The sequence below is a fragment of the Nesoenas mayeri genome (genome assembly GCF_963082525.1).
Source record: "Nesoenas mayeri genome assembly, chromosome: 1".
Lineage (NCBI taxonomy): Eukaryota > Metazoa > Chordata > Aves > Columbiformes > Columbidae > Nesoenas > Nesoenas mayeri.
Genome location: NC_137541.1, coordinates 56,533,525 through 56,547,185, shown reverse-complemented (window position 1 = coordinate 56,547,185; position 13,661 = coordinate 56,533,525). Strand labels below are relative to the sequence as shown.

The 13,661-nt window shown below is 44.4% G+C and overlaps 1 protein-coding gene across 1 annotated transcript; it reads left to right on the top strand.

Annotated features, from left to right (window-relative positions):
* Positions 1 to 2,368: 2,368 nt before the first annotated feature.
* Positions 2,369 to 10,730, top strand: LOC308052961 (cathepsin E-A-like; the record flags this gene model as incomplete). The annotated part of the gene is made up of 9 exons (XM_080363676.1): positions 2,369 to 2,424; positions 2,597 to 2,774; positions 4,746 to 4,863; positions 5,357 to 5,475; positions 5,907 to 6,106; positions 6,754 to 6,876; positions 7,590 to 7,734; positions 10,359 to 10,457; positions 10,551 to 10,730. The coding sequence occupies 9 exons, from the start codon at positions 2,369 to 2,371 to the stop codon at positions 10,728 to 10,730; spliced, it is 1,218 nt and encodes a 405-aa protein (XP_080219802.1).
* Between the last annotated feature and the right edge of the window lie 2,931 nt (positions 10,731 to 13,661).

Genomic DNA, 13,661 nt, shown 5'->3' with positions numbered 1-13,661 from the left:
CACATACACATATATTTTTTCTACTTGAGTTATTTCTACTTAATGAAACTTCTAAGCTTCAGACAACTATTTCTTAGGGATCCTCCGCATTGTAGTTTAATCATTACTCCGGCTTATCAAAAAAAGTCACAATGACCTTTTGTTGCTGCATTTTGTACCTCTGTTGGCTAAATGAATGTCTGCTTGGAACACACTGTGAGATCAGAGTATTTGGGGAAAAATATAACCTTCGTATGGTGGGATAATAAAGGGCTACATTTGCAACGAAACAAACAATCTTGATCCTTCTGAGGATCAGCGACTCAGTGGAGGCTCTAAGGCAAAGGCAGTCCCCTCAGTACACCCAGGGCGGTGTTTTGAAAGCCACTTCATGTCTACAACGTTATCCTGATGCCCTCCAACATGAGCACTAATGACTTCCCAGAAGCACTTGTGGCATTTGAGGAAAAGTTCAAGCGATAAAGGCGCTCGGCACCGACATTGTCTTGTTCTCATCAAAGCGACGCTGCCCTACCAGAGGGCACGACATCTGCTCTGCTGCGCATCAGGTGGCACGTGTAGGCCCCTTGAGAAACACCTTCACTTTCTGGAAGTTCACAAGTGACCGCAGCTATTGCTCACCATTCTCATTTCCAGCACCCAGCTCCTGCAGCTCGGTGGCTGGGATGGCTGTGGGACAGAAAAGGTGCTGAGGCACTTGCTGAGAACTTGTATAAAATCTCTGAGTCCAGAAAAAAACAAGGACGACTGCTCAGAGCAATTAAAAAAAAAAATCACAATATAATGGAAATCAATATTCCTGCATTTTTGAGGTGCTATTTTTTTTAAACAAAAGATTAGACTAGAGATGCAGGTGTTTTTTCAGATCCAAAGCACTGCACACAGCAGTGTTGTGGCACCAGCAGGTTGTGTAGCCCTCACAATTTTGCAGGTAAGTTTGAAAAAGCAAAACATGCATTTCAAAATTCAGGGGGCTAATCAATAGAGCTCTAAATCAGTTGATTTTAATGTTCTCATACCTGTCTTCAGTCAGCCTGACATAACAAGAGAAGAGACTTAAAGGAACAATTTTTAAGAATGTCTTTAGTATGTGCTACTGAATATTCACTTTACATTTATTTAAAGTCTGTGACGGGTCTTTAGACCCCTTCTTCACTCACAAACGCTATGTGGTTTGGTTTTTTTCTTCCTGTTGTATTTTCTTGACTGAAGTGTTGCTGCTAGAGCAGATGAGGCCTCCTACATGATCTTGACATTCATTCTTTGCCATGCGTTCTCACATGCTGGGTCTCTTTTGGGGTGATTTGCTTGGTTCCAGTTCACTTTCACATGGTGAGCAGTCTATTTTAAATAAGTGAGGTACTTCAGGGAAACATCTTCATTGCTCTTTTCCCAGCATCTTAGCATAGTCTTTTGAACAAAAAAGGCTGATTATTCAAATGTAGCCTTAATGCATGTTAGGCTGCGGTAGTTGCTCACCAACATTCTTGTGCAGAAGGAAGATTCAAAAAGTCTCATAAGTAAATTGCAGACTCAGTGCTGAGCTTCCTCCCGGGCGGCTAATGGGTTTGGGGCTGCTCTCTGTCAGGGCAGTGCCTCTTCCTGACACCATCATTTTTCTGCCAACTTGACTTGAAACCAAGTGCCAGGCAGGGGTGGGAACTGCTAACACGCAGGAAAATAAATCCAAGTGAGCATTTCCAAATGTCTGGCTGAAATATGTACTAAACCACTGGCTGTTTATTACTGTGTGTTGCAGGCTGTCATCTTTTGGACTTTTAAGACCCGTTTATTGAGGAGTGGCAAGCACATTTATGTTTGGACTAGAGCTCTCCCATAAATAGGGGATTAATTTTCAGTTGTTAGGAGATGACTTGTCACAACCCTATCAAATGTCCATCTGCTCAGTCCTGCTGAAACGTATCCATGTAAAAGGGGAAAGTTAATATATATTATGTTATCTTTCTTTGTGTCAGACACTTCTGGACCACTTGTTACTGAAGCAAGATTAAAAAGCAGCTTACTTGGAGGGCACCAGTCAAGTCCTCAGACCATCACCTCCTTCCCATGCTAGTGGGAGCCAAGCTCATCCCGTTTATTATGTTTATGTAAAAGACATTAAGGATCGTTAATAAAATATCTCTTTGGTCTACACTGTGCCCTGATCATCTGTGCCTTAGTAGCTCCACTGGACACCAATATTTGCACAATCCAGCAGTTACTCTGAGAGCAAATGAATCAGTTTTCTGCCAAAGCACTGACCTCCTGTGATTGATTGACCTGGCGCGTGGCCCTCAGCTGGCAACGGGGTATAAAAAAGGGACTTCTGAGTAAATGAGTGTCATTAGATTCCAAATTGCCTGGAGCCATGAGGGTGATACTGTTGGCTGTGGTTTACATCCCGTTCACTGTGGCCGTAGAACGGTAAGAAACACGTCTGGCATTGCTGGCGCATCTCAGCTGGCTTCCCGGGGTGACCTGTGCTTGTTGCTACCTGACATCTCAAAAATGAAAAAAAACAATTTAAAAAAAGAGTATATGAGAGCTCTAGAAAGGAGAACCAATTAATTTTTGTGTGTTTATTTTCTTTGTATAGAATCCCCCTCATTCGATTCAAATCTATCACGAAACAGCTGAAGGAAAAGGGAGATTTAGAGGAATTTTGGAGGAATCACCACCCTGACGTTTTTGCCCGGAGGTACCTGCATTGCTTCCCTGCGGATATTGCTTTATCGGTAGGAACCGCTTCAGAAAGGCTGTATGATTACATGAATGTAAGTACAGTTTTGGTAATGCAATCATGAGGACTCGTCGTTCTCTTGAAGGCAGATTTTTTTCTCAACACGTTTGAAACCTAGTTTCTCAGTGAAATTATAGGGCTCAAGATGGCTTGTTGCTCTGTGCTATAATAGTAGATCATCAAAAGCTAGTTTACCAGTCTGCAAAACAAAGCACATAGAGATCTAGGTGAGCATGGCACCTGGGTAGAAAGCTGATGTAGTGCAGCAGTGCCAAGTCCTGTGCCAAGTTTTATTTTTGTACAGATGTGTATTGGGCTTGGTTGTGTCTCCAAACAAATGTGGAAGGTTTGCCTGTGCCAGTCTTGGATCAGGACTGGGTTTTTAGTAGCAGAATCTGGTTACTTCATTTAACTATATTTATTTATCAGAAACTTGGATGTTTGCATGTTATAAAAAAAATCTCCTAACTCTCCTTTATTTGATCATGTGGAATCACAAATCAGTGATAACAAAGACCTAAGTAGAGTTTTCATTTTTCTCTTATGTCCTGAGCTTAATATGTACTAAATATTTGAGACCAAATTGGGTCTCACACAGACATGGCTGAATTTGCCATCTAAACTGAGAAAGGAATATGAGTTTCATTGGATCTCAGACAGGCAAGTCAGCAGGTCAAGCATTTTTGTAAACTGTCTTTCCTGGATTTAGCATTTTGTCCATTTGCTTGTCTCTTTTTTCTATTTTCTTTCGTTATTCTGTTATGTTTCTCTAAAGGAAAGCTAATTTGCAGACATGTTGCGGGGGCTGCATCTAAACGGGGAAGAGAAAGACAAATTAATTCAGCAAGAACTTCCTGACACTTAATAGCCCTAAAGAAACCTGTCAAGAAGAGCTAGAGATCTGTGTGAAGGAGAACAAAGGAGACTGAAAAATTTCAGCCTGCTTTAAAGCTTTTCAAAGAGGGATAAATCTCAAAATAACAACAAAAAGAGTCACTTTACCAGTGCTTTTTTTTTTTGACCAACATGTCTTAGAGCTGCCTCACTTTACAGATTAATCAATAAAAGTTTGTTTCATATAGGAAGAAATAAGATCTTGCTGTACAGCTGGATGTTCTCTTAAATGGTGCACTTGCTTGCCTTCTTGTGATTATCCCGTTCAGACCATAAACTCCAGGGCCAGAAACTGTATTCAGTGCATTAATTAACAAGTATGCACTTGAAGTTACATATTCAGATATTTGTATTGCCACAAAAGGCTTGGCACTGGGTATCGTTTTTCTATCTGGGTTTGAATTCCAGAAATGCCTCTTCCTAAAAATAGGTCTCTTAATGCTGAAGTGCTCTTATAGGGCCAGATAGGGGCACTTGGACACTTGCATTCGGGATGCGGATAAGCTCTTCACTCCAGCATTCATGTGTTCATAGATTATCTCTCGCTTCAACTGGCATGTGAGGATGGTCAGTGGTTTCTTTACCCAGTGGATGAACTTTGTTCAGTACATCACATACAGTCGGTGAAACAGAATTAATGTTCTGACTTGCTAATAGCTGCTAATGACAAAGGAAAAAGCTCAGACGCCTGTGGTAGCATTGATGCCACCGGTCAGAGCCCTCTGATACTGGCAGAGGTGGGTTGTGCTGTCTCTGCCTCATTGATTTCTCACTGACATCTGTAGGGAGCTGCCTGGAAGCCCGTGTGGCCGTGTGGGAGCTTTGCCTTGGGGCTGACCTTGCCACCACTGAAGCTGGTGCACGAGAGCTTGTTGACTTCATGGGGAACCCAACTGAGTGTTTGCTTAAATGGCTTCAAAAATGCTGCATTGTTATGTGTGCAGCCACTCATGGAGCCAGACACGCTTCCCTGTGGCGTGCATTTACCTTGAGATGAAGTTGCACCAAACTCCCCTGAGAAAGTGGCGTGTGGTGCTCCCAAGTCTCCTTTTTCGTCAGGAATGGCTCACCAGGAGGCAGGCTGGGGCTGACCGGGTTGTTCCTCCCCCAGGCGCAGTACTACGGAGTCGTGAGCGTTGGCACACCGCCACAGAGGTTCACCGTCGTGTTTGACACCGGCTCCTCCAATTTCTGGGTCCCTTCTGCTTATTGCATCAGCGAAGCCTGCAGTAAGAAATGTCACCCTCCCTTACGCCTCTTGTATTTCGGGTACCTCAGCCATTTATCCTTTCCTGAGGAGCAGCAGGGATTTGGGAGGGGGGGATGGTGTGGAGCCCCCTTGAGGGCCACTCTCCCCTTCACGGCTTGATCCTCTGTCTTTGCCCCTCTGTGCCACCCCACAGCCAGGACAGGTGCTGGCTGCAGTTGACAAATGTCCCTCCGCACCATCAGGTGCCTGAGGTGAAAGTCACGAAAATAATTCTGAGAGAGCTACAAATAGTGGTGGAAATGCCCATTTTACTTTTGATTTACATTTAAAACCCAAAACAACCCTTGAGGTACAGAAAAACTGGTCTGTCTGCGCGGTAATGGGCATGTCCATCAATGCTTTTCTCATAAGACAAGCAAAGATCTGCCTTACCTGCACCTCGGCTTGTATTGGGGAGCGGGTACATTGCAGGGACCTCCCTTCCATGCACAAGTGTAATTTCTTTTCTGCAGGAGTGCACCAGAAATTTAAGTCCTTTCTGTCGGATTCGTACGAGCACGGAGGGGAAGCCTTCTCCTTGCAGTATGGCACGGGACAGCTTCTGGGCGTTGCTGGCAAAGACACACTGCAGGTGAGACTCTGCCTAAAATGGGTGTCAGCCTCCAGGTCAACCAGGTTCTCAAAGCAGTTCAGATAGTGGCTTTACCCTGGAAAACTTTGCCTGGTTTAGGCAAGATCAGGGCGAAGTCTCACCAAGCTGTGTGCTGAGAAGTTTGGGTGCTTCTCTAGGTTTGGGCTACCTAGACAAATCCCTAACATTTTATTTCACATTTCTGCTTCTCTCCTTGGGTCTTGTCCTGGGTTTATGAAGAAACGCGCACATAATTAAGGTGTTAAAAGGAATTGGTATAGCTTTCTCACCAAATGATCACCTGCTTTCTTGATGCAAGTCACACAAGGATATTCAGACTTTACAGAGAGAATGAATGTATTGATCTGGAACTGAAATGCGGCTAATTTCTTGTAACTGATGGCGTCTTCACTTTTACTTGTGTTGAATAGATAAGTAACATCTCCATCAAGGGACAGGACTTTGGTGAATCAGTGTTTGAACCAGGATCAACCTTTGTCTTTGCCCATTTTGATGGTGTGCTGGGCTTGGGCTACCCCTCCTTAGCAGTGGGGAATGCTCTGCCCGTGTTTGACAGCATCATGAACCAGCAGCTGGTAGAGGAGCCAATCTTCTCTTTCTATCTGAAAAGGTCAGTCTTTAAAGTGATACTGCCAAAAAAGAAGCAAATGTATTTTAATTGTTGAGACAACCATGCATCTGTAGAAATCTTCAATTCTGAAAAGTAACTTCCCCCCCCACCCGTTTTTTTTCAATTTGACACTGAAACATATGGAGTGAAAAGGAAGAATGTGCTGGAGAGGACCATGAATTTTTGGACAGACATTATTTTGGAACTAGTCATAAACAAAATGCTCCCGGCTTAGACTCACTGTATGTGAGTTGCCAAAGGTTTCCTTCTGGCCAGTGGAGATGAACAAAAATGCCATGCTACACCCAAGTAGCCACATTTCAGAAAAGCAGTGTTGTTACCTCATCTGGATCCATCCGCAACTCCATCATTTTATCTAGTGTTTATTCTGAGGTGAGAGCAGCAGCTGGCTCAATCTGTTCCTTATGCTTATCTCAGCCCTCGGCAGCCTACAGTGAGTCTTCTCAGAGATTGTTTGGAGGCTCTGAATTGGGACTTATGCAGCTATAACTTAGAAATTATCCTTTTCAGCCATCCAAACCTGAATTTAGAAAGGGCTGTGGTTTGTCTTTTGCTTTTTAAGTATAATATAACCAGTGCATGCTGGTACATTCCCATGTCAGTATTAACCTGTCTTCTGCTTTCAGAGAAGATGACACCGAGAATGGTGGTGAGTTGATCCTGGGGGGGATAGACCATTCCCTCTACAAAGGTTCTATCCACTGGGTCCCAGTCACTGAGAAAAGCTACTGGCAAATACATCTGAACAAGTATGTATGTATGTATGTATGTATGAATGTGTGTATGTGTGAAATACCTGGTGGAACTGACCTCCCCAGGTGAAACCTGCGGAGGCAGGAACACCTGGCGATACAGCTGTAGGAGGACTCGGCTGCAGGGCTTTACCCTTGTGCCTCTGACAAAAGGAGTTTTCCAGGATCAGACTAGCGATTATTAGCTCTCTAAAACTGCTGTGACATGGGGAGCTGGTTTCTGGGAAAGCATTTTCATACATTTTAATACGATACAGCAATGGTCACGTTGACTCATGATGGACTATTTAGTTAAGAGGTTAAGGCACCTAGGAACTAAAACCAGCTCCAGGTCCTACTCTCATCTTTCCTGTTAAACTTGGCCAAAGTAGTCAGTGTCCCCTCATTTCTGCTCTAATGCATAAAATGATGAGGACACATATCTGTGGGTGAGGGCAAACTCATCAGCAGGCAGCAAATGATTAGAGCTGTAGGAGTCCCGAGAGAGGAAGGTGGGTCCACAGATGAGATATGTTCCTCATGTAGTTTCCTTTTATTAATTCTTATCTCCTAAAAACATTCTTGTCTTTTAAGACTAGCAAAGCTTGGCAGCTAGTTTTAAGTTCAGTCTGTACTCTGGTACTTTAGCTAGCAGCAATATGTTGCTTCAGTCACAGTCTACATACATATACATGCCATTTGCTTAAAGATGTTTTGTTTTTCACTTACAGTATAAAGATCCAAGGCCGGGTGGCATTTTGCTCCCATGGCTGCGAAGCCATCGTTGACTCGGGCACTTCTCTTATCACTGGCCCCTCTTCACAAATCAGGCGATTACAGGAGTATATTGGGGCAAGTCCGTCGCATACTGGAGAGGTAAAAACTTTACAGTCAGAAAACAGCCAGAGGGGATGAGAAGCTGGTATTTGGTGCAAAGGGCTTATAGGGTGGGAAAACTGAGAAAATAACCAAACTAAGTTAGGTCTCACAGAAAGGTCTTGGAGGAAGCCTTGTTTCCAGGATGACACTGAACTCAGAGCCAAGCTAGTTTTGACCCATCTGCCTTGCCCCAGCCCTTCTCCAAAATGCCCACCTCCTCTCCCGTATTTTCCAGTATTGGCATCTGTTTGAGGAATTGATCTGTACTCTGTATCAGAGATCATTTTCTTTTGGAAAAAATCAGAAGAGCATTTGCTTTCAAAGTCACTGGCTATAGCCATTGGCTCACTCAAGGCAGGATGGGTTCGGTGCTGATGACCAGTCCTGCCACCATCAAACGGAAAATGAAAGGTATCATAATTGCAGCCCCGCAAAGGCTGCACTGACAGGACCTCTCACTGTCAGATTGCTGCAGAGCAGGTGATGTCGTGCCAGGGCTCCCAGGAGGGACGTACAGTGGTGCTGCTCACAGTGCTGACTCCTGGCAGATGAGCCACAGGGTGCGAGACAGACCTCACTTTCTCTTACTCTTACTCCTGAACCTTACCCCTCTGTCTCCTCACTGGCTTCCCTCTCTTCCCCACTGCTCTCTCCCGCATCCCCCTTGTTGATGATCCCCACCACTCGTTTCCTGCCTGCCCTCCAAGGAGCACCCCCATCTCCTCTAGCAGGCCAAAATGGCCTGGATGTACTGCTTCATAGCAGATAAGTGGTTCTCAGCTCCCCGTGACTCTCTGTGGGTCTTGGATGAGCTGAAGTTGCGCAAGGTATGTCAGGCTTTCCCACCACCTTGCCTGCGGGATGGGCTGGGACATCTCTCTGCCACCTGCCACCCTTTGCATCTCCTGCTGGCAGCTTTCAGACAGCATGACCAAACCCTTGTAACATCTAAAGCACTGAGATAACAAGCCTGAGACGGATAAACCCACCCACCTCCAGGGAAAGAGCAGCTTATTTTTACTGTGCCTTATTGCTGGCCCTTGGCTGACTCCCATGGGTAATTATCACATCGCCACAGCTCCAGTGCCCCAAGCAAAGCTGCTGCCTACTATTGCTGTTAACTTCGCAGTTGTCTTGGTCCTGACGCTAAACCACATTTGGAAGAGAATTAAGAGTGTTACGGTTGCCTGGTGCACTGGGTAATGATCAAAGACAAAATGGACTTTTAATCTGCATCCTTTTGTAGGAGGAGGACCTGGAGTTGCATCTGTGTAACTCCTGAGGCTTCTAGTTCTTTCTCAACTAAACCTTAAATTTTGTTTTCATTCACATTTTCAGATAAATGTCAAACAGTGTGCTTTAATAACAAGTTGGTTTTATAATAGCACATACTATTGGATATAGATAAAACATGTATTCCAAATGTATTTACATTGGCATAATATAAGCAGGGAACAGGTCATTGCAGTATAAGTTTATATACTCCAGTGCTGACATAAGAACACTCAGTCGACATCTCAGATTCTCCAAAAAAGCATCCTGAAAAAAAGACTTTCTATGACTGTTTTGGTAGCAGATACAGACAAGATAACTATTGACTCAAAATTATCCCAGTATAGGTGGGTGCACCTATCAGTAATTTTACCAGAACATTTATCTCTTTCCAGCAAGGTTTAATTTGTTCTGGATGTACAAGCTATGTAAATGAATGATATCTTGTTTCTTGTCACCTACAAACCAGTATATTGGGTTTTTTTATTCTCATCCTCTGTATCCCATGGTTTATTTTGTTCTAATGGTATGATACTTGATAATTATACACAAGTTTCAGGTCTATGTTTTCATAAAGCAGATTTAACAATAACAACAAAAGTAGATTCTTCCTTATAGGGAGCCTCTAAAGCAATGACTTTAAACACTACGCTTTACAACAAAGATCTTCCTGGTGCTTAGAGCATTCTGCAGGACAAATTAAGACACCAGTTGTTTCATGAAATAAGTAGAAAGGCCAGGAAATGATCTTCTGTGTTACTGTAAGTGAATGTATTATTTATGGAAATGAAAGACTCTGCCAGAGTTTATTCTTTCTTCTGCTCTTTAAATCCCACTCCAAGGTGGAGTATAAGTATGAAGTGCTGTATTCCATACTGTCTTTTTTTCCCTAAAACAACGATGTTAGTGGAGGGAGCAGAGTGAGCAGCAGCTGTAGGGTGCTGGGCTGGAGGCAGCTCCATCCACCTAGTCCCAGACAGGGCATCAGAGGACTTTTGCTCAGCAAACCTTGCTAACATGGGTTCACCAGGGCTCACATGCTCCGTTTTGCTTCTGAGCTGTACAGGGGGGACGTCAGAGTGCTCCTTCACCTTGTCCCTTTTGGGGGTCATGAGGGTTTTCATCAGCCCTGGATCCTCAGGGGTTTTGCTGCAGTGGTCTGGGCTGCTGGGCTGGTTTGACCCAGGGCAGGAGCTGGACAGCTGGAGGGCAGTGTTGGGCCATAAATCAGTCTGATGGTGTTTCCCCGTATTAAAATCACTATCACCTGCCACAAAAATCTTGGATCCAAAGAGCCATATTTAAAAAGAGGCAAACGGATCCTGTCTCATTCAGTGCATCGCATACAGTTTCTTGTAGACTGCAGAAGACTATCCAGCTTGCCTCACATAAGCTTCACGATCGGACACCACGAGTACAAACTGACAGCAGAGCAATATGTCGTAAAGGTGCGTATCTGTGGGCTTCCCACTCCCCATTCCCTGCCCCCGCAAGCTGGGGCTGGAGCAGGTGGCTCCAAGGACATTTGCTTTCCCTTCCAGGAGTCTATTGAGGACCAGACCTTCTGCATGAGTGGCTTCCAGTCTCTCGACATCACCACTCGCGCTGGCCCGCTCTGGATTTTAGGAGATGTCTTTATGTCTGCATTTTACTGCATTTTTGACCGTGGGAATGACAGAGTGGGATTTGCAAAATCTGTTCATAGGAAGGATTACTACTGAGTCATAAGAGCATTTACTCTGCCTTAACCCAAATTTTAATATAATGATCTTCAGTGCACGTGTGAAGAAGGGCTTTAACTGAAACTGTGGACCTAAACGCAGTCATGTTGTCCCCTCACAGGTTTTAAGGGCTTTGGGGTAATCCTTGTCCCAAATTATGTAGTTTGGTTCAATCTCTATATGTTTACAACTGAGAAACAATTTTTCCTGAGTAACTGATGGACACTACAGCTCTCAGGATGAAAAAAAAAAAACCAGGTCCGCATTCAGATTTGCAAAATAGGAGGAAGGATAAAAATGCTGAACAGTGTCAGGCTGACAAGACAGCAGTTACTAGTGAGGGAAGCTGATCCCCATCCAGTCTGGTCTGGGTACCCTTTTTTCTTCTCATGTGCTAGTTTCCTCCTCATTTCCTACTGCTTTCCTTTTCCTCACTATTTTCCACGTTAGGGGTTTTGTCCAATACTCTTTCCTTAGTGCCATGTAAATTCTCTTTATATGGGCTTGCTCCAACCAGTTTATATAAAGGGGAATTTGACTGATGCCTTGCAAAGGGGCTGCAAAGGTACTGCAGTGTAACTCCACCTCAGATGAGTTAAGAGACCAACATGCCAGCACTAAACATCTACTGTCCCTTGCTCAGCCACTTCTTGTCAGCAGTGGCAGCAGCTTCAGCACTGGCAGAGAAGTGAAAGAGTCACAGGTTGCTGTGCTGGCAAAAGAAGACGCACTTCAACTATGCCCATTGGAGTATTTGTTTGGATAGCTAAAGCTGACACTGCCCCCGTACATGTGAATAAAACTTAACCAAACAAAATCTGCTTTGGACTTTGTGTTGTTTCAGTCTAATTTTATGTTTTTGTACAGCGGTTTCTGTGTGGTGAGGCCAGAAAGGAGGAGGAGGATAGGGTGCAACAGTGATCGAAAATACGGGTTGCTCTGCAGTTTAGAAGGGAGAGATGGGATGTATTAGGGTGTTGAGACTGCTCATTGTCCCCTAAAGTTAAAAAATGTGTACAGCCACAGCCCCAGGCACCAGGCACATCCTGGGTAGGGCAGTGGGGAGCTGGAGAATGGCCCTGCTGTGGCATTGCTGGGGCAGGGGCAGGTGGCCCCAGGGGACTTGCTGTTCCTGCCCGTCTGGATGTGCTCAGCACAGACCAGACACCACATCCATCACTGGCCTTGGCAGCGTTACGATAGCAGCCCCTTAGATTTGAAGGGCTCAGCTGTAAGACTCAATAAGTATTACTAAAGCGAGACGGTTTGCCTGGAGCTCTCTCTGAAATACTGACCTTGCCTTCCAGTATGAAATAATCCCTCTCTCCGGTGCGCATTTTCACAAATCCGTATTTGTAGCCACATTGTGTTACACATTTGGCATCCAGGTGATGAACTTCTAGCAGTGGGGACTCTGCTGCCAGCTGTCTCTTTTTGCAGACAGGACTGAGTTGTACGAAGTTACCGTGTATTTCAGGCCAATCTTGCCTTGTTTTCCCATTGTCCACATTACTTTTAAAGAACAGAGTGACCACAAGCTAACTCTTTTGTCTAGGAAATGTCATTTGTTTGGTCATAAACCAAGATAAACAACAATCTATAAAGTCCTATCACTCATTTAACAACAGCGGGGTATTTTTGTTTTCTCTACTATGCAGCAGACTTAACAATGTGGTACATTTCCATTATCTCTGAAATATGTATGTATTCCTCAAACATGAGCTTGCAGTCAGAGTTAGACACCTGTTACTTATTATGGAGGATTTTAAGGGTGATGGGACGTGTCCCTGCAGCTGGTTGTTCCCTGCACTGGCATCTCAGCTCTATGAACTTTGAACTCCAGTGCAGAGCATGAACACATCCTAGAAATAGGTGGAAGGTCAGGCAGCGTGTGCAGAGACCAGTCTTCTCTTTGTTCTGATATATCCCATCCTGTTCAAAATTAACATCATTTGATGGGGCAAGCTGCTGCTCTGGCCTGTTTGTCTATCCTGGCCCTATTATCTCCTCAGTCTTTTCCAGCTTTGCCAGCTTCTGTAGGTCTCCCTCACTGCTCCTGGTAGACATCAAGTTGACTTGCATGGGAGGTTGAACCTTTGCCAGAAGTGCTTCTTGACAGTTTAATACAGTCAAGATGACTGTGTTTCTCAAAGTGCCTTTATTCATGCAATAATTCAACATTGTTTATACCTGTGAACATGAATTGTAAATTGTTGGGTTTGCTAAAATAGCCCATTTACCATGCTGAGGCAAATAGTTTACTGAGAGAAGTGCCTAAGAGAGCACATAATTCCAAAAGATAACTTAGTACAAATCAGAGCCCACAGATGTTTGCAAAAGTGAGAGAACAGACTAAATAAGGAGAGGAAATTTTTCTGATAACTCATCCCAGCACTGGCTTCTTTACAAGCAACAAACAGAATATTATAGCTGACCCAGAGCTGCCCACTATGTGTGAAATGCTATTTGTGTATCGCAGATTACACTGTGGGACTTCAGAGCTCTCATTCCTAATTTAACATGTATCTACATGTCTAATAGACACCTCCATGAAGCTTTTATCTACCTAATGTCTGCTGTGTGGCCACCCTTAATCTCCATCAAAGAATGAACATGGTTGCTGGGCTAGGGTGTGCTGGCAGAGTCAGTGGGACAGGTAGCAAAATCACAGCTCACGAGATGCATGATGTCCTGGTGGAAAGCAGCCGTGTGAGTCCTGGGTGGTGGCCAGGCTGAGAAGCAGATCATGGAAGATGAGCAGAGCTGGATGATGAGAAACTGAGAAGGCTTCTTCAGGCTTACAGTGCCAGGATGAAACATGCTGATGTCTGGGTTGGAGGAGATGAGCACTTTGGTCCAACACCTTAATCCCCAGTGGAAGCTGCATGAAGGAGGAAAGTGAGAAGGTGTGGTGAACTGGACCCTCAGTGC